The sequence below is a fragment of the Thunnus maccoyii genome, chromosome 7 (genome assembly GCF_910596095.1).
Source record: "Thunnus maccoyii chromosome 7, fThuMac1.1, whole genome shotgun sequence".
NCBI classification, from domain to species: domain Eukaryota; kingdom Metazoa; phylum Chordata; class Actinopteri; order Scombriformes; family Scombridae; genus Thunnus; species Thunnus maccoyii.
This window is the reverse complement of record NC_056539.1, coordinates 2,303,781-2,325,358: the sequence shown is the minus strand read 5'-3', so window position 1 is coordinate 2,325,358 and position 21,578 is coordinate 2,303,781. Positions and strand designations below refer to the sequence as shown.

Sequence of the window (21,578 nt, the reverse complement as noted above, 5' to 3'; positions counted from 1 at the left end):
TTTAAAAGGTCTGATCACTGTAATTCCAACTTCTCAGTGTTTTAGCCTGATGATGGTGGAATGTCAAATGTAGAGCTGCAACGATTAGTCGATTAATTGATAAGTTGCCAACTATCAAATTAACTATTTTGATAATCAGAAAATCCTTGGAGTCATTTTTTAGGAAGAACATTTCCAAATACTTCGATTCCAGCTTCTCAAATGTGAATGTTTTCTGGTTTCTTTAGTCCTCTATGATAATAAACTGAATATCTTTGGGTTGTGGTCTGTTAGTCGGGACAAAACAAGACATTTGTGGACGACATCTTGGGCTTTGGGAAACAGTGATCGACATTTTTCACCATTTTCTGACATTTTATGGTCCAAACAACTAATTGATTAATTGATTTAATACACAGCTGTTTTACACAGCGCTGTCTTTAGTCTGAATGCAGCTGAGGAGTTCTGTATGTTGCTGAACAACGAGAAAAAGTTGAAAAAGAAAAGCGACGGTTTAATGACAACAGGAAACAGTATGTAGAGTCCCCTTTACACAGCCCATTGAAGGCAGGAATACTGTGCCTTGAATCCGCCTCACTCGTCTGTATAAAAGGTACGGACACGGAGTTGAGGGGCAGAGTTGCTCCACCAATAAGCCGGCTATGGAGGTAGTCAGAGCTGGAGCGACTGTGTGTGTAAATGGGACAGCGAGCACAGCAGGACAGGGAGCTGACGCTTTTGTGTTATCAGGCGGTGTGGCGTACAGCTGCAGGGTTGAGCGGAGGTGTTTGAGGGTGTTTGTGCTTTAGAACGTAAGCACTGTGAAACAATCAGAAAGTAACCTTTATTGATCTGATTCACCGGCTTCCTCACTACCAGCACTCCCTCTTTTCATTCACCCTCTAGCTCACTCAACCACAGCTGCTGTCTCTCTCTCACTCAGGCTAGGAGACAAACGCCGTGCTGCTTTAAATGTTTGGTAAGATTTGATGTGCAACCTGACTTACAGCTAATTAGCTTGACTCGCTTTTGGAGCCAGCCTCAAGTGGCCATTCAAGGAACTGCAGTTTTTGGCACTCCCACATTGGCTTCATTTTTCAGCCACGGAGGTTGCCGCTTGTGCTAGCCATGCATGCTCGTATGTAAACAAACCGACACACTGTTGTGTTGAAGCAGGATGGAGACAGGTCCTGGCAGATATGTAGCACGTTTAGGAACCGATAAGCAGAATCAAAATTAGAATTTTTTAACGATTCCTTTGGAATTGGAATTTTGGAACCAGTTCTAATTTGGAACCGGTTCTCGATGCCCAACCCTAGATATAATGGATTCTTGCTTTCTTTAACAACTCTTTCTTGTACAATTCAAATGGACTTTTCTACTGAGTGCCAATAACTTTCATCACCCTTGTTAATGAGTTTTTCTGTTTGAGGTTGAGAGATGTATACCAGCAAATGAAAGAAAACTGACTCTATAAAACAATGTCATCAGGGATCTGTCAACCTGGAATATGACTAGCTTCCTCAGACAAAAAAGATGCTGCTGCCTTTTATTACTTAATCTCAACATCTTGTCCGTTAATGATAGTGTTTTCAGTAGTTGGGTGGTGACATCTGAAATCAATGCACATATCCTCGGTATTTGTCACATTCGATTCTAAAAAGGCTTAATTATACCAATTCAAAACTAGTTGAAAACAGGACCATGAGACATTTCAGCATTGTTCAGCGGGCTCACTGTAAATGTATCGTCTGCAAACTTCATAATGTGCTGGTTGTCAAACTCACTATGACAGTCATTGGTGTACATAATATATGTGGGGGAGGGGGGAGAGGACAGAGCCTGGGGGGAGACAGTCCATATAGATGCACCAGCAGTTGGGGCTGTATGGTGTTGAAAGCAGATGAGAAGACGTGAGGCCTTCTAAAACTAACCTTTTCTTTGCTTTGTCATTTAGCCAACCGTTGTTCTGACACTGTACAAAGCTTGGAGCCTTTTTATTGCTTGTTTATTTGTACCACAGTTTGTCCCTCCTTATTTCATGTTTAATCTCCTGTAAAGAGTTTAGTACAGAGAGATTGCCCATCTTAAAAGCATGTTTTTTTCCTTGTTCAATAATAATTTAAGATGTTTGTTCACCCAGGGTTTGCTGTAAGGGTAGATCTTAACTATCTTGTCAGGACAAACAGTGTCCTCACAGTATGATATCCATGAGCTGACAACATCTGTGATTTCATCCAAGTCCCGGGATGATTCAGTGAACTCCTCCAGACAGCCTCACAACACCAGTGTGTAGCTTCCTCTGTCCAGAGTTTCACCTTTCTGGTGAGAACTTTCCCTCTCTGTAGGCAGGTGCCATACATTGGAATAAGATGTTGTGATCTGCCGTGCTTAATGGGGGGAGTGGTATGGATTTATACGCTCCCTTAACTGGGCCATAGCATTGATCTAGTACTTTATAAGTATATACTTCATAGTATCTTCCTTCAAAAACATATTTTTCATGGCTGAACTAAACATTTTAATATGAAAACTCTTGCACAGCAGTACAATTCTGTCAATTCTTGGTCAAACAGGATGCTACACAATCAATCTTTTTGTCATTTATTGAAACATTTTCTGTGGATGAAACAGTGACCAAAGCATTCTATATATGTGTCATCAGGCTCATATCATGTGAACACAAGCTACATTATCATGTGGTGGAAACTGAACTTAAGTCACATTGTGTGCATGGTCCGACACCTTAATAATTACAATAAACAATGCAGTTATATCCACACACACACACACACATATACACAATGACTGAATCTCAGCAGCTCTTATCGCTGCTCACCACAATGTTTTCCAGCATCACCATCTCTTAGTTTTCTGTCTCTCTCTCCTCCTGACGTTCTTTCCTCTGTCTGGTAAGTGCTATTTCCATCCAACCATCAAGCACGTTTCAAATCAGGTTTTATAATACCACTAAAAATAAACTGTGAATTAGGTGTGTTTCTATCAGCTGAGGAGAAGGGAATAAATTAGCATCCTGAATGTGAAAATAAGGTAATACAAAAATAGGTACTGATGATCCAATCAACCAATGTATTTGTAAGGTATTCTGTATATTTTGAACTAATTAATGGTGATTCATTAGTGCTGATTAAGGGATGTGTTCCAACAGCAGGTTCCATTTTAGAGCCTGTTATTCCTAGCTGGCAAAATAGCTGTAGTTGCTAAGTAACACATCTTTATCAAATCTTTTTACTGTTTTTTTGTTCGCTCCTTTTTTTAATTCCGGTAATGTTAGCAGGCTTCTCATTTTCAGCTGTTCCAGTCACAAACATCAGCAGTCAGCTGTAGCTGTTTCACGTTAATGTCATAAGTAACTTGATCAAAGGCCAAACAGAAACTATTGCCTGATGTCTAGTGTGTTCTCTGCAAGATGGTGTCTGCACTTGTCAAAGATTGCTTGTGAGGAAAAAGAAACATCACTCCGTAACACCAGCGCGTATGACTATGAGTGTTTTTGTAGTTCAACAAGACCAACAGAGTGAAGAGTTACTGAAACAATCTAACACATCACATCACCTTCAGAATCTCCCAGTTCAACTTTTATGCATCATCATATCATTATTGTAACTATTTTTACTGTAACTCCAAGAGTTTTAAATTGGGAGCTCAAGTATTTGGATGATGTAGTCTGTGAAACATAAGTTGTACAAAGTTACTTGACTAAATCTGTCAGGTAATCAACGTTTTCTATCCTCTGCTGTTCATCTTAGTTCCAGGTTGTAGCTTATGTTTGTGAACTTTAATAAGACTAACAGTGGAAACTGCAGTATCTCACTAGTAGGTCAAGTTATTTATGGCTTTAGTTACTTCCTAATGTTAAAAGCCAAACCTAATTAGATTTCATAAGAAATTCAAAAGGCTTCAAAATTGTTACACAGATTCAGTCGGTTAATCAGTTAAGGCCCGAGCACACTGGAAGCGTGAATCGATGCTCCCATGGTGCACTGCAGGCATCAGATTTGAAATTCCAACTCAGGTTTGTCATTTTGTTCTTTGTATGAACCGCTGCAGTAGTTGGATGTAATGAATGAATGAAAAGGAGAAATTCAGAGGAGGGAAATGAAACTGAAACTAAGAGTCTTTATGTCCAAAGTAAATCATCTGTTGACTGTTTGATGCTTATGTATTTGTGCTTTAAAATGTGACTGCCATGAAATAACCAGAATATAACGTTTTATTTCTCTCATTCAGAGGTTTTGTTCTCACTGCCGCTCGCTCTCCTTACTCGACCAACGCCGCACTGTCTCTCTCTCTCTCGCTCGCCCGTTCACGGCTGATTTGCGCTATCTCTCTCTCTTTTTCGGCTGCAGAGAAAAAACTGTTTTGGTCGCTTGGTCCTCATTTGACGCTCTAAAATCGAAACAAGGTCGGAGTTGGAGCGTCGAGGCAGTTTGACGCGCCTCATAACGCTTTTACTGAGTGTTCGGCCATTAAAAACAATGGGTGTACTTCAAAACGCCTGCGTCAGACGCTTCCAGTACGTTTAGGCCTTTAGTCCACTGACAGAAAAATGATGAAATGATTACTTGTTAAGTCATTTATCAAGCAAACATGCCAAACATTCTCCTGTTCCAGCTTCTAAAATGGCAGGATTTGCTGATTTTCTCTATTTTATCTGACTGTAAATTGAAAATATTGAGGTTAGAACAAGCTATTCAAAGACATCGCCTTGAGCTCTGCACAATTGTTACGAGCACATTTCATTATGTTTTGACATTTTATAGACCAAATTAAATAAGACTAAACTTAAATAAGACCAAGTAAATAAATTGGTTCTTTGAAAAAGTAATCAAAAGATGAATGTATAAATGGCATCAATCCTAAACTGCAGCCCTGCATACAACTGCAGACTTACACGTTAACAGAGACATTTCGGAGGCTGCGTTGGACAGACATTCTGAAGACATCTGAGAAAATAAAAGCTTTTTTATGCAGTTCCTGCTGGAACTGAGCATCAAAGCATTTTGTATTACTGTATAAATTTTATCAGATGTCTTGTTTCCATTCTCTTTTTCTGATTTGATACTCCATCTTGTCAAAGAAGTACTTGGACAGAAACCAAGCTGCAGCCTTCGTCCTTCCTCTTCTCTTTCCCAGCTGAAGAGGAGGTAGAAGACATTCTGGATGCACTGACTTGTCGTTAATGTGCCGACTGTGATGAGCTGACATTTGCCATTGACAGCTTTGTTCTGCATGAGTGTGCTGTGCCGGCTCATATCACACCGGAGACAAACTTGCGATGATTTCCGGCAAAATGCAGTCACAGCGCCGCGTACCTCCCCCCAGGCTTCACAAAAGCTATTTCCTCTCTGAAGGTAGGCTATACTTGGCAAACAAATAAAGAGGAGAAAATTGCAGGGAGAGTACAACCCTGCTGCTTCTGCTGAAAGCTGTTCCCGTTTCTGCCCGTTTATGGTTTTACTTCTGCAAATCCCGTCTTCAGCTTTGGGATTTACAGGCAGGCTAAACTCTCTCTGGCCAGGTCCATGGATCTTTCCTCTAATGCTCATCTAAAAGCAAGTCAGGTTTTACATGACTTTTTTTCTTCACTCTGATACTCCAGCATCCAGTTTTTTCTCCTTCAACCTCTTAAAACCAATTCTATCCCTTAAATGTCCCCTTAAGCAGCTTTAGAGAAGGAAAGAACTCACTTTTCCTGCACTGTATGGCAGCTCCACATACACTGTACATTCTGTATCTGTATCTGTTCTATGATGAGTGAATAATTCAAACCCAAGACAGCATGTCTTTTTATGGGTCAGATGGAAATATTGGAGAAATCTTGCATGCTCTAAATTCACTTTGACATATTTGGTATCTTGGGACATTTTTAGGTCTTGACAAAACGTTTCCTTCGTAGGATGGCTGGGATCACCCTTTTACCACCAGTTCACATGTTCACACCTCACACTTGTAGGCATGTTGTAATTTACATACTCAGCTCTGATTGGGAAGTTATTTTCTCCAGTTGCAACTGTACCAGTCAGTTCCTCTAGTAAGATGTTCCCATGCACCACCACTACAGATATTCAGGGTGCCCAGAGGATAAATCCTAATGACTTCCAGGATCCATTGAGGTTTGAGGTAACAAACAGTTGTTAAAGGCATTTGAGGTTACGACTGAATTATCTTAACATCTGTTGGATGGATTGTCATGAAATTTTGTTCACACATTCATGGCCCCCTTGGGATGAATTGTAATAACTTTGGTGATCCCTTAACTTGCATCATCTGGCCCTCTGTTTTGTAATTCAGTATGTGCTAATGGGGGACTAGAGTTAGGGCTGGGCAATTAATCGAATTTTATCTTCAATTACAATTTTGGCTTCCAACAAGTATTAAAACAAGATAATCGCGCTATAACGACTATCGTGCCATTCCGTTTCACAGTGATGCTCTTGTTTTGTCTTGTGTTATGAGAAATCCAGCGTGCCCCTTTCCTTTACAGCAGTGTGCTTCCACCCCTCCCTAACAGCCCAAACTCTCTGGGAATCCACATAGTAAGCAAGACGTGAGCATGTTCTGTCAGTTCTCATGGACTGGGAGCCTCGATCAATCAATGTAGATACCGTCAATAAGTTCAAAACACATATACAGCAGATTCTTTCTGTGTAGTCTGTGTGGATTGATATATCTCAAAAAATGGAAGCATTTCTGTTCCATGAGTCAGTGAGTATAATCATGTCAAATAATCATGATCTCAATATTGACCAAAATAATCACGAGTATGATTTTTGCCATTATCAAGCAGACCTAGCTAGAGTTAGTCTGTTGAAGTAGAATTGAGAAACACAGCTGGTTAAGGTGGTTTGGGCATTTAATCAGGAGGTATTCTGGGCAAGTCCAACTGGGAGGAGAACTGTGGTAGACCATATTTCCCAGTTGGAGAACGTGGATAGGGAGAAGGGCAACCTTGCTTAGCTTCGTGCTACAGCAACCTGGCAGGAGTGGTGGAAAATGAATTTGGATGAATGTTCAATACTCTAGATACTTTTGGTCTGGGGCTGTTCAAATCAATAAAAATCTTAATGCTACAGCATACAATAATATTTTAGATCACAGTGTATATAATAGCTTTGTGTTAACAATTTGTTTTTGTCCCTTTCCTGGTTCAACATGACATTATCCCCCATACACAAAGCCAGCTCCATAAAGAAATGCTTTACCCAGTTTGGTGTGGAAGAACTTGACTGGCCTACACAGAGCTCTGACCTCAACCTCATCCAACACCTTTGACTGCCAGCCAGGCCTTATCACCCAACATCAGTGTTGGACCTCACTAATGCTTTTAGCTGAATGGGAACAAATCTCTGCAGCCAGGTTCCAGCATCTGGTGGAAAGCCTGAAACCAGAAGAGTGGAGGCTATTACAGCAGCAGATTAATACCCATGGTTATGTCCACAAACTTTTGGCAATGTAGTGCAGATATTGTGTATCTGCTTTTCCTTGATGGGTTGAATAATTCACACCAAAGAGAGCATGTTTTTATGGCACAGATGGGAATATCCCAGATGTCTTGTACATCCTGTAACATACACATTCCTGAAATTCAACCTGACATGTGTGGTATCTGTCTGAAGTCTTGACAACATCTTTAAATAAAATACAATATGTAAACATGAACCCACTGGTGGGCTCAGCAGGAATGGAAAAGTTAAACACCCTGTGAACTTGCTGCTGGGTGTATTTAGACATCTAACCTTATCACAAACACAGCGCATAGCACATCGCGCAGGTGATTGATGTGTTTTTCTACTCAGGCTGACTTCTGTCTCTGTGTCTCTGTCTTCCACAGTGAGCTTCATGAACTGCGGTGGAGGGAAGTTGTGGTTTGAGGTCGGAGATGCGTCTGATTTCAGGATGAGTGAGGACGGTGTGGTCTACGCCCTGCGGCGCCTCAGCCTAGCGGGAAAGGAAAAAGAGGTGGTGGTGGTCGTCTACGCTCGAGACCTGCAGTCCAAACAGATCTGGAAAACCAGAGTGCACCTTCTTCTCCGACCAGATGGTAACAGAGCGGGATCTGAACAGGTAAAAGAGTAGCAGAGGTATAGAAAATAGTACCCATTTAGTTCCATTTGTAATTTTCATAATGATACATGGAGTGTACAAACGTTTATATTGTGAATAACAAGGACAAAGCCTTTCAATCAAGCATTTGGTTTTCAGTATAACATACATTTCCACAGAACTAATTCCATCAGTACAACATATTTAACAAAAATATTGTTTTTATTCATAAAGCATCTCTAAGATCATAATCCCACCATTTCCTGATATTCTTTTATTGTGAAAATTCTTCAGGAAGTGTTGACTTTCCTTGACTATAGCTTTACAGAAACAGAGCAATTAAAAATACAACTGTTGAAAGAATAAAGTATGTCACTTTAAAAGAGAAACTGGGAGCAGCAGTACGACCTGAGCACACCTCAAGCTATTATTTGACACTATTTGAATGCTGATTTTTAATGTGGAAATGTACTCTTGTTGGCTGTTATCCAGGATTTCTTTGACCACTAGAGACACTGCAGTCTTTGCACAAAAACTGCTTCCAGTCTTTGTGCTTGACTTTCTTAAAATAATTCATTGTGGTCGTCACCCTATGCTGATGCTCTGTTGAGGTTTATAAATCTACTTTCAAAAACATTTGATGTAGTTTATGATCTTCAGTGAAGACACATTTCACATGACTACATTTATTGCTGTTTTGATAAAAAAAAAATTGATTGGCTTGTTTAATTGAAACAGATTGATGTATCAAGATTTCTTTAACAACTTAAGATCAGTGAAGTCTGTAGATGATCTGTCTATGTTTGGGGACAATTAGCCCAGTGGTTTCTGATGAGATGTTTAAAATAGGATTTTGAGAAAATTTAGAAAAAAATCATACAATCTGATATTTTTAGAGAAGACCAGATGACTTGAGAGATTAAAATGATGAAATGAATCTGACTCTAGGCCAGACATAAACTTTTAGTGGATGAAGTTTGCAACCCACCTGCCAATCTTGGTATTTCTCTGTCTTAGGGTTTTTGCTGCTTGAACACTTTTAGCAGAGAACAATAATAATAATAATAATAATAAGAAGAATGAAAACAAAAACAACAGTGTTCCTGCAGTGAAGCTTTGCTGCTTAGACCCCTAATAACTGATTGTTTTGAGTCATTTATCAAAAATAAAAATCCAACATTGTATGGCTCCAGCCTCTAAAATGTGACAAATTACTGCTTTTCTCTGTTTATCAGTTTTGGCAAAAAAAGCATCTTAAACTTTTTTGAGAACATTTAGATGAACCAGTTCATGGAAAAAATAATTGATAGAGAAAACAAGCAACAATCAATTAATAAAATGATTATTTTGAGTGTTAATTTGCTTATTAATGCATTGATTAACTTGTTTAATATACCCATGGTTATGTATGATAGTATTTAAGGCAGGGCATTGGGCACCTTAAGCGCTTATTGTATTTATTTATCATATTTTGTTAAGTCTAAAGTAAATGTTAATCATCCACTGTGAGAACACAACCATCACTGTCTCCAGGTGAAAACACAGTGCACACAAATCACCTGTCACTGAGTAATTAGATACGTGAATCACCAGTTCATTAACACATACAGAAAGTGACAGTGTTAACACATACCTGGATCTGAGTCTGAAAATGCCAGTGTGTGTGTGTGTGAACCCTTTCAGAGAGAGAACTGTGATTTTTGACAGGCAGAATCATTAAACAGTCTGAGAATGATGGACTGTTATCTCCCCCGAAGGCCTCAGTAATGTTGGATGAACTATGTACAGATATAAAATCACAGCTTTTCTAGCCCAGCAGGCGTCTGAGGTTGGCCAAGTGCTGATTGCAGAGACAAAGCGAGTCAAACGGGCCATCTGTTAGTTTGTTTCATGTACAACAGCGATAATAAGGCCCTCTGCATGTATTTAGACAAGACACTGGCCTTGATTGGCTGTTCTTCTAAACACAGGCCAGAAATAGCTGGCTGCCATATGCTTTAGCTGCTATCAGCATCGCTCGCTGCAGTCGGTGAGGAGGCGAATCACAGAGAGTGAAAGAAGCTGTCAACAATCCTTCATAAGGAAAACTGGTGAGGGGCAGCCATGGCGGTTAACAGCCAGTCATTTGCCAGGGGAGCAGTGTCAGCACTGTGTCCTTCAACTGAGAGCCAGGACCAGGGTTATTATCAAATGAAACTGAAGACTGAGACAAACAGGCATCACATTTACAGCCCACTAAGCTCCAAATGTCAGTAAAATCATTCTTTGGTTGACAGAAATGGCCACATTGTAAGAACACCTTAGTTATATGAAGTGTTGAGTCTTTCCCATATTATAGAATATGGCAAAGACTAAAAATATTGTCTATCGTAGACCTGCCGGGCACACAGTATGTCTGTTCCCAATGGATAACCTGCTCCACAGCTTCTCTCTAACCTGCTGGCTAAGGCTTTGGACAGGATTTTGTACTCTGTACAGAGGAGAGACACAGGGCACCAGTTCTTGATATCCTGCAGGTTAAAACAGCCCTACGGCAGGACAGTGGCGGTGAACCTGAGACCAGACTTTCATAAAAAACATCTAAAAGGTAATTTGCTAAAATATCCCTGAAGGCTTTGTAAAACTCAACAGTCAGGCCCTCAGTGCCCTTTAGTGTCCAGCAGGTCGGCTAAAGCCAATTTTTAGATTTGAGGATTTGAATGCGTCCTTGATATCCTGTGGATTCACTCATTGTCTCTAGTCCTACGATATCAGTCTCCAAATCTTTTATAGATCTGGTGATGTCTCATGTAACATTGAGTGTGTGTTTAATTTCAGTCTTTCCATGGTCCCACCACTGTCTAAGACAGGTAACATTACTCTACCTCTGTCTAAAAGCAGTCCAGAAATAACCAAGAGCATTCCTAAACTTTTTACTAAGCGTTAACACTGAATTAAAATGCCAGTATGCACTTTTAGGTAAAACGTTTGTAGTAAAAACATTACATAAAAGCAGGGAAATGATCTGTAAAGCCAACTGGCATGATTTTACACCTTTTAAATATATTTAAATGATGTTTTAAAAACAATAAAACCGGTCAGGTCAGGCTAAGGAGATCTTATCCTCCCGTAGGTAGGACCATTTGTACTGTCTGGATTCCGCATGCATCCTTCTCCACACATCCACCAGGCCATGAGAGTAGACCACTTGCCTCAGAGCATTCTGGGAAGCCGGATGAGGCTCTGCATGGTTATGGTCTAAAAATTCATTTTCATTACAGTTAAAATCCCAACCCAAAAATAAAAAATCCTCTGAGCCACAGCCATTCAATTTGTCACTAACCTAATAACAGCTTCTTCTCTGCGCTGTTGGTTGGAGCGTAGATGTTGATAAAAACAACGATCAAAATGAGCTTTGGTTAAAAGAAACCTCAGCTCTACTACGTTACTGAAGAAGCTGGAGTGAAAGTTCTGGAAAAGAGGAAAGCCAGTCCTCCACTGAGTGTTGTCTTATGGTGTAAAATCACTTCCCCCTCCCTTTCTCTAGTCCAGTCTGCCTTATTGCTTACATCATTTTGCATTTCTTGTGTTTAATTGTTGCTGTTTCATATATTTTGGCCCTTTTCTGGTTCAATTTACATTCAGACTTCCCACTCTAAAAATATCCATTCAATGAAAAACAAAATAACCAGTAAGGTAACGTGCAAAGTGAAGCCTTTCTCATCATCACTGATCAGCTGAGTACAAGTTTCTTCAGTCTAAAGACTTCCTGATCAGTGAGGTCATGTGGAATCTGACTGAGGTATAAGTAACGTCGCCATCAGGAAAATATTAGTTTTTTGTTTCTAGGAGAAAAGATTTTAACATTTTGGACGCATAAGACGTTCTGTCCTGGTTACCACTCAGTTTAACAAAGGACACATCACTGCTGTCAGACACACACTCCTCCTCACTATCACTGCTGTCTGACTGCACCTGCAGTCTGTTTGTCTGCACCCACTCTGCTTGCTTTTGCCTCACAACAAACATTTACAACTTTACTCCTACGATTACGCAGACATGGAATAGGTTTCCATGCTGCCTCCTCTTCTACCATCTCAGCATCCTCGACCTGTTCGCACCATACTTTCACCTGTCGTACCTAGGCCTACCTGTGTCTCACACACACCATTTCCATCTGTGCCACAGCAGAAATGCTCTGCAGAACCGGGCGCAGTACCGGACCACTCGCCACCACCAGTCACTCCACCCGAGCTCCCCTCACTCACCGCAACCCAAACATTTCATAACAGACGAGGTAGCAAAGATAATGTTCTCAACCTTCAAATGAAAGTGAGATTCAGCTCCTCATCCCGATCGTTTAAGATATGTAAAATTGTCTCTTGGCAGACACTCCATGTTTCAATATAAGAGATTTACAGCCAGAAAGAATCTTATTAATAAGAGAAACAACTTCCCTGTGTTGGGAGAGCTCTCTGCTAAGGAACTCACAATTACAATTCGAGGGACGTTTGACATAGTGATCTTGGTCGTGGGCTGCGTCAGTGGCAGCACCAACACAAACATACCATTGATGGGAATACCTGTCTCTATGACCTGGTTCACCTTCTCTGCCTGGTCCAGGAAAAGGATTTCATGCTGAGTTTGACCACCTCCCTAACAGTCAACACAACTTCATGCTCCATGGAAAGCAGTCTGTTCCCCCCTCGAATAACGTTCCCCTAATGTAGCACCATCTCCACAGTTAGGGTTAGGACTTCTTAGGTTATGGTTATGGTTATGGTTAGGCGTAGCAGAGATAAGTGGTTAGGGTTAAGGTAAGCCTGGGGTCAGGTGAAGTACCTCAGAAGACGACTGGTTATGGATAAGGTTGGGTGCAGGTTAAGGTTAGGGGACACACATATCGAACCAGCCAACCAGCGGACCAGCCAAGACACTGGCACAAGCACAACCTCCCCAACCCAACTAAACACAACAAAATACACCAACAATCAACTAAATAAACTAATCACCACACAAAAATTATGTTAAATTAAAGCACATGACTGAAAAAGACAGAAAAGATGGAAAACCCGCTCACTCCGTAGACCGACTCACTCCATGCTCACGCATGCGCTCAAAGAGACAGAGAGAGAGAGAGAGAACAGCAGTGGTCGAGCAAGATAGAGAGCGAATGAAGAGAGCGAGCAGCGCCGACGAAAACAAAGCTGTGACTCAGATAAATAAAACATTATATTCTTATTGTTTCCATGGTGGTTACGTTCTAAAGCACAAATAAACACACCCACACCCCCACCACACAACCCTGAAACAAAAAATAACAGAATAACAGAAACTAAATATCTCAGTTACACAGCAGAGAAATAGAAGAAAGAATCAACTCATCAGTGGAAGATCAGTGGGATATTCAGGCAAGCACATGAGAAAAGAAAAAAAAAGTATACATTTCCCTCAGCGTTCCTGGCTCACAGGTCAATGAAGATAAAGAAGAAGAAAAATCAAAGAAAGAAAGAGATATTAGGGGGAGGAATTAAAAATGACGAGAAGAGTAACAGTAAGGAATAGAAACAATAACAACAGCAACACTAAACAGATATGCAGTGAATGATCTGGGTCATATCACTTTGACTGCCCTACATTCATTTTGAACCGAGCTAACATACATTCATGTGAGACAAAGCCTGTTCAAGTCATCCTCTCTTTAGTTGTGTGCAGTTATGTTTTTCCAGTGGTGTCAGATCATTTTATCTGTTAATAAAACTACAGAAAAAAAATCAATTCTTTCACTCTTTGACATTAGATAATTTCTTTGCTCTGCTGATTGGATTGATCATGTTTTTTTGTTTAATTTGTTTTGTTTTTAGTTGATGTAGTTGGTAACAGGATTACCTCGCATATAATGACCCTGATCTCTCAATTATTCTTGTTTTGTACATGCTTTTTACAAAGTGTACTACAGATTATTTATTCTTTACATAAAGGGTGGATGGTATCAGATTTTGTTTATTTCATAAATAGCATTTAATTGAATGAACGACTTATAAAACTGTTGAAAATATCCATCCCTACCTCCGAGGTCAGGGCTTCATTTTCCTTGAGCTGCAGGTGAATTCTATGAGAGTGAATGAGCAGCTCTCTTCTTTTTTTCTTTCTGTGAATCCTGCAGTGTACTGTACTGCTCAGTGGCAGTCATGCAGATCTGTGGTTGCATAGGACACACATATACGCACACACACACACACACACACTCACACACACAGTGACAGGTGGTGGTCATTTATCAGACGGACTATAATGAGATCATTAATCCAAGCCACTGGAATGAGGTCAGAAATACCCCAAGTCATCAAGCCGTCCCAGTACGATGTCTCCGCAACTCAGCCGTGTGCTGTGTGTATGTACGTGTGTGTGTGTGTGTGTGTGTGTGTGTGTGTGTGTATCCCAATATACAACGGTTGTTTACTGTCTCTGCAGGTAAAGCCCAGTGATGCAACACTGACTCAGCGGGTACCAGAGATCTTGTTTCCATGGCACAGCGTGGTTGTCAAGGGTGATGGCACTCTAAGGCGGGTGAAGAGGGACTGGGTCATTCCGCCTATCAACGTCCCCGAGAACTCACGCGGACAGTTCCCCGAGGACCTAGTCAGAGTAAGACACACATACATACACACACACACACACACACATAGCCTTTCTTACTGTAGCTGTGAGGACCCTTCACTGACTAACCCTAAAGCAAGGAAATAAGTACATTTCATTTTAAGGGAAATAAATTGAGTTTAACAGGAAAGCCAAGAACATTAAAGGCACATATAAGCCGAACTGTAATTAAAACAATTAAATGCAATTTAAAAATACAACCACAACAAAATGAAACAAATCAAATGCACAGGAAAAACGGAATGTTTTTTAGTCTTCTTTTAAATGCTAACAGTGAAGCAGATTTAATTCAATCTGACAGAGTATTCCAGCAGCTGGGAGCATAAAAACTAAAAGCAGCTTCACCAACTTTGCATTTAACCCTTGCAACAGCCAAAGGGCATGTACCAGATGACCTTAGAGGTCTGATTTCTGACACGCATGTCAGAGATGTTCTGCGAAGCAAGGCTGTGCAGAGCTTCGGAGGCAAGATGTGAAATTGTATTATTAATTCTACAAAACTGATGTAGAGATCTGAGAACTTATGTGATGAAATTTTCTCTTTCTTGGTAAAATTCTGGAAGCAGCATTCTAAATAAATTGTAGTTGGCACAGTTTCTTAGGTGCACCACTGAGAAGGGCATTGCAGTAGGCAAGCTGAATATAGATAAATGCAAGGTTTTTTTTTGTGCATCCACTATTGACAAGTCTCACCTTAGATACATGTAAAGGCAGTTTATAGTCACTGACACAGCCTGAAAAGTAAGATCACCATCAGCAATTACACAGATTTCTGACTGGTACGTATAAAGGACATGGAGGCCAAACATGAACATATCTCTTGCCAGTAAGGCTTGGCACCAACAACAAGAATTTCTGTGTAATTGTTAAGTTGCAGGACATTGCGGGACATCCATTTATTTGTCTTGAATGCACTCAATTAACAACTTAACATGAGTCATGTAGGGTATCTGCAGGTCTTGAAAGGTCTAGAAAAACACTGAATTCAGTTCCCTCAAAAAATGCCTTAGAAGGTATTAAAAAGTCTTACATTTCATTTACAATGGTGCTGAATATTGTGTCTTTCCTGCTGTAGACAGCAACATTAATTATAACTTTTTTTGTATGTGTTTTTGCGGGCTGTTGGGAGACATTCTACTTCTATAAACTATAAGTGAGACTGATGCAACAGTGAATTGTGCTGCAGGAAGCTGCTTGATAGTTTTTTGTGGAGTTTCAGTAGCTACAGTAGCTAGGAAGTGTTGATTTTTGCAAAAACTAGTATTAATTAATTTAATTTGGTGAACACTGAAGAAACTCTGTCATGGAACAGTAACATGTTCAACCAACACAAGACAAAAAATCAACTAAACAGCAGTGGACCAAGAATAGACCCCTGGGGGACCCCGTCTATAATGTCTAACTTTCCAGACATAGAGAACAGATGCAGAAATATATATTGCCAGGTAGGATGTAAACACAACACTGACACAGACAGGCCCATCTACCCACCTCTCAAATCTCTTACAGAAGAAGCTCTGGCAGTACCTGTTAAGCCACACACCATCTCCTGTGGATGTGTGCGCATGGTTTGCAACAATTAGTGTGTGCATACTCACGCAAGTTACAGTACTTCTATTAGCATGAACACAGGTATGAGCAGTACTTCCACATATACCCTCCCCCTCCCAATTCCATACAAAAGCCCGCTGATAACTTTGGTTACTGTTTTCTCTTTAAGAGGATAAGTCAATTATATAGTTGCAGTTAAAACTTAAATGACGATTCTAGTTAAAAGGTGCTGGATTGGATTTTACACTTTTCTCCATTTTCTTTCTTTTTTTTTCCTGTTGTGCAAACATGTCTGTGTGTTTGTCAAGACCTGTCCTCACAGTGCTGCCTCTCTTTTCTTCTGTATTAATCTTATGGACAGCATGCAGGATGTTAACGGTGCACCAGGCATCACAGTTTATTTTGACTTCAGCTCAAATCAGGTTTTCTGTAGTTACGTAGCAGCAGCCTCAAGCATTTGCTGAGTGTTGCCTGTGCAAGCCTAAAGTCATACTGACATATGAGACACATCCAGGTCAAACTCAGAAAGTTTAGCTTCACTTGTATTTTATCATATTCTTACCTTTTAAATAGGCAGCTGTGCTGACTGGGAGGAGATATTTCCCAAAATACACAGACAGAAGTAGATGCAACAGATGACACAAAAAAGTGAAAAAAAATGCTGTTTATCTTGTGCAGGTACTTTCACATAGGACATGCTTTTTATTCAATTACTCCACATTAAACCACATTAATTGATGTTTCAGCTCGATCTTCTACTTTGCCTGTGTATAGTAAATTAACTGTAAATACTTCCCTGCCACGCCCTTTCTCTCTCCTCCCCTCTCTGTGCATCAGATCCGCTCAGACCGGGATAAGAACCGGATGCTGCGTTACAGTGTGACGGGCCCCGGGGCCGATCAGCCTCCAACGGGCATCTTCATCATCAACCCCATCTCGGGCCAGCTGTCCGTCACCAAGCCTCTGGACAGAGAGCACATCTCCAACTTCCATGTAAGACTGTGATAGCTAGGTGGCAAAGCTAACACTGCTCACTGTATGTTTGGATATATACTGTTTGTTCTTACTGCTGAATCATCTTACCTCTACTGCACCTTAAACACAGAGTACTATGTTGCCAAGCACCTCACAGTGTTTTGGTGAAGACGATGGGAAAATAAACAAGTCCAAATTGTGAAAAAGAAGTAGAAAATCTAGAAAACATATAGAAATAACAATTGAGCCCTCAAATTGGGTCTAAAAATGAGCAAAGCTGAAGTGAGTGTGCTCACAGTTTATTTCCAGAAACTAAGATATCCTTGTTAGAGAACCACAGGGACCTTGGAGTGTTGTAAAGACACAAAACAGCTCAACATTTTGGGAAATTACACTTTCTTTCCATGGATCGATACCACACTCACATCTGTTTGTTAAACACAAAGCTGGAGCCAGGAGGCGATTAGCCTAGCTTAGCATAAAGAAGCAGGGGGAACACAGCAAGCCCGGCTCTGTCCAAACAGCTGAAGCTCACTAATTAACAAACAACATCCTGTTTATTTATTCCATATTCATTTGTAGGTTTCTCTCTTTGTTCTTTTTACATAACCAAAGAGAAATACAAAACATTCACATAGCAGGCATTTATTCTTTAGCTGGCGCAGACCGTTGCTTTTGGGGGTTTAAATGCTAAATTTAGTAACAAATAAGTTAAATAAGTGAATTCCATCGCCAGAAGGCCAGAATGGAGCTTGGCTGTTGTCTATAGTGTGCACTCTGCAAGCAGGTCAGACAAGATCCTTTGGAGGTAAAAGAAACAATGATCAAGAGTGAACTGTGTTTTTTGCAGTTTAACATTAGAGTGGTGAGTCTTCTCTACTAAAATAATCCAGCTGATTGCATCACTTTCTTTAGCCAGATTCTCATGAATTAATCTTAATAGTTCTGCATCAGGATCAACAGTATTTGGAGCAAGTCATGAAAAATGTGGCCTTCAGAAGTAAGTAGTTCTGTATTATGTGTCTCATCTCTGTTTAATTTAACAGAGTTTGTGAACATTAATTAGCCTTAAAGTCAAAACTTTAGTAATTCTTCCTTTTGATTCAACAGAATTTGATCTTAATTGAATGTAACTTTGGTGACTCACAAATGTTGACAGCCAAACCAACATGTTTGATAAGGAAACAGAAACAAGATTCAGATGATATAAAAATTCAACTGAAACACAACCAAAACACACATATTTACAGTTCAGATGATTTACCTCTGGGCTTCCTGTTTCACTTGATGGGTGAATCTTCTTCCAGTCTGCCTCACCCCTTCGCTCACATGTCAGCCCCCCCTACCCCCCCCTCTGTTTTTATTTTCATCTTTGCTGTCACTCTCTCCTGGAGATATTCTCTCTCATGCACAGAGATGAAGAAGAAATTAAAAAAAAAAAAAAAAGACTCTTGGTGTTTGCTCACTATATCTAATACAGTCACATACACCTCAGAGAGCCGAGTCTAACCTTTTGATCTGAAGGAATGCACACACACAACTCACACAGGGGAGTGGAAATCTGGAGTCGCAGCAGGGTGATTTGCATTTAAGCCGTCTGATGAATATTCATGTGATTGGATGTAGTTGTCAGAGCTAGGAGCTGGGATTGGCCGACATGTTTATGCATGAGGGAGGCTTTGGCTCTTTGAGAGCCTCATACAGATGCTACATACACTGTAAAGGAATGACTTATCGAGGGTCCGAGGCCAATCAATAGCTATATTCAGCATCTTTGACCATGTTATGCTAAATAAATAAATCTTGTTATTCTGCCATCTTAATTGGGAGCATCAAAGACTGAATGACTGAATTATGTTAACTGAAGTTACATAAAAACTGGAAATCTTTTGTTCTTAGATAGATTTTCACTGCTCTATGGAGATTGCTTTTTTTGCATTTTTCAGTAGTTTTCATTAATTTGATATTTCATATTATACATTGTATGCACATCAGCTGATTTTAAAGGCCAATCGTGATTATAATGTATTCTATTGTGTAGATAACTGTCAGACCTGCAGGGGTCATGCTCTGCTGCACACAACCTTTTTTTGTTTGATGTACCCCCACAGCCCAATTAGTTGGGGTCAAGTACTCCTTTACTGTATCTCTTCAATAGATGGAAGTGCCTGCATGGAACCCGTACAAGACAAGACGAGTCTGGAATTATCGATATTTAGGCTCGGTCTCTCTCTTTTATTCAGTAGGTTTGGTCAAGTTTGGAGTTGTATTACTAACATTTATGTAGCAGAAGCTGGATGTTTCAATGACTTATCAAAGGTTAAATATCAGCTGCACACCATTTTTTAATCCTATTTGTGTTGATTCTTCCCCTAAACACAAATATGTGGATATACTTTATATCTATTTTTTTTGCAAATCACTTTTTTTTTCTCTTATTAGCTGAGGCACAACACAATATGTCCAAGTTTTCCTCTTGGGCACCAGCATGGACCCCTTGCTGGGAATCACTGCGCTACTACACAATACTTCCTGATGAACATTGGAAGCAAACACGTATAATAAGTTGACAGAGAAGCAGAAGCACTTAATAATGAGTCATATACTTCGAAGAAGGCACCTTATTTTAGAAACACCAGCTTCTTAAGTATTTAAATGTGTTTGCCACCTAATATTGATTACAATACTTTTAGAAACATTAATGGCGTGGCTCTAGGGATGGCAATACTGGTTGGTCGGTCTTTTGTATTACTATGGAATGAATTACAGACATTCATGCTCCCTGTTGTATGAATCCTAATGACTTTGGTGATTGCTAACTATTGGATGGATTGCAATGAATTATGTCAACATTCCCATTCTTCTAGTGCTGCCAACAGATCAAACAACTCTATGAGCAAATACCCACAAAAACAAATCACATTCCTATCAGCCTCAGCTGTACTTTCTGTTTAGTGCTGATTAGCAAATGTTAGAAAGCTAACAACTAGGATGGTATAGTAAACAGTATGCCTGCTAAACATCAGCATGTTAGCATTGCCATTGTGAGCATGTTAGCATGTTGGTGTTAGCAAGAACCGCTGTGCCTGAGCGCAGCTTCACAGAGCCGCTAGCATGGATGGAGATTTCATACTTTTGCCATTTGAGTTAAAAGTGGCCCTAACCCTACTGCTTGACCTGATAGGGAGTGTATTTGTGTGTGTGTACAGTTGCGGGCCCATGCTGTGGACCTGAATGGGAATCAGGTGGAGAACCCCATTGACATCGTCATCAACGTCATTGACCAAAACGACAACAGACCAGAGTTCACGCACACCACCTTCAATGGCTCTGTACCAGAGGGATCCAAGCCTGGTACCAACACACACACACACACACACACACACACACACACACACACACCTTGTCGATTTAGTCTTTGCTTCACTGACATGTCTGTACTGACTTGTGTTGTTTCCCTGCAGGATCCTTTGTGATGACAGTGACAGCAGTGGACAAGGATGATCCAAAAACAGCTAATGGGATGCTGCGATACAAGATCCTATCCCAGAATCCCCAGAGCCCTTCCTCCAACATGTTCACAATTAACAACAAGACTGGTGACATCATCACTGTGGCAGCAGGCCTCGATCGGGAGGTGTGTGTATGTGTGTGTATGTGTTTGGCTGGACATTTTGTAAAAGCTCATCCCCAAATCCATATGGAGCAGCTGCTTCTCAGCCTGTGAATATCTTTCAAGCCTGCAGTGTTTCCTACAGTGTTAAGACAGATTGTGTCTCATTTTAGTATATTCTGACATCAGTAGATCCTACAAAACGTCCTTACTCTGTTCTGAGGGCACACTATTTGTACTAGGGCTGCACGATATTGGAAGAAACTGGCATATCCTTTTTTTCTGTGATATATATTGTGTTTGGAGTAGGTGGGGACTAGGCAACCAGACATTTCTCTGTTCTCTGTTTAGGAGCGGCTGATATTGTCACTAAAATGAGAATAGCTGGTCCACCTTAAAGGTCGGTCCACCTTAAGTGAGCTTGGTCAGTTTCCAATGGGCACCAGTGTAGCTCATTTATGCTCCGTCACAAGAGGCTAACTTTGCTTGTCACCTTCGGGGCTTCACTTTAATCAGCAGATGGCAAGCAAGACATGGGATCTTGGCTCGGGTCTTACATAGTTGTAGCATTTATTCACTGACAAATAAACTAGACTGTACATACACTGCACTGCTACGTTCACAGCTATGCTGCTAACATTAGGGCATGGACCAGCCCTGTGACAGTAACTGTTTAACTTTTAACCAGCAACGGGACAAGATGCCACTGATAACAGGAATAAACACGCTCAAAAGCTGCCTCTCAAACTGAACG

At 40.5% G+C, this 21,578-nt stretch overlaps 1 protein-coding gene across 3 annotated transcripts in view; it reads left to right on the top strand.

Annotated features, from left to right (window-relative positions):
* LOC121900244 (cadherin-2-like) overlaps positions 1 to 21,578 on the top strand; it is a 99,427-nt gene that overhangs the window by 44,430 nt on the left and 33,419 nt on the right. For all 3 annotated transcript variants that reach the window (XM_042416388.1, XM_042416389.1, XM_042416390.1), the window contains 5 exons: positions 7,835 to 8,067; positions 14,500 to 14,673; positions 17,074 to 17,229; positions 20,421 to 20,565; positions 20,676 to 20,848. In XM_042416388.1, the coding sequence (XP_042272322.1) occupies positions 7,835 to 8,067; positions 14,500 to 14,673; positions 17,074 to 17,229; positions 20,421 to 20,565; positions 20,676 to 20,848 (881 nt within the window). The remainder of the gene's footprint in view (positions 1 to 7,834; positions 8,068 to 14,499; positions 14,674 to 17,073; positions 17,230 to 20,420; positions 20,566 to 20,675; positions 20,849 to 21,578) is intronic.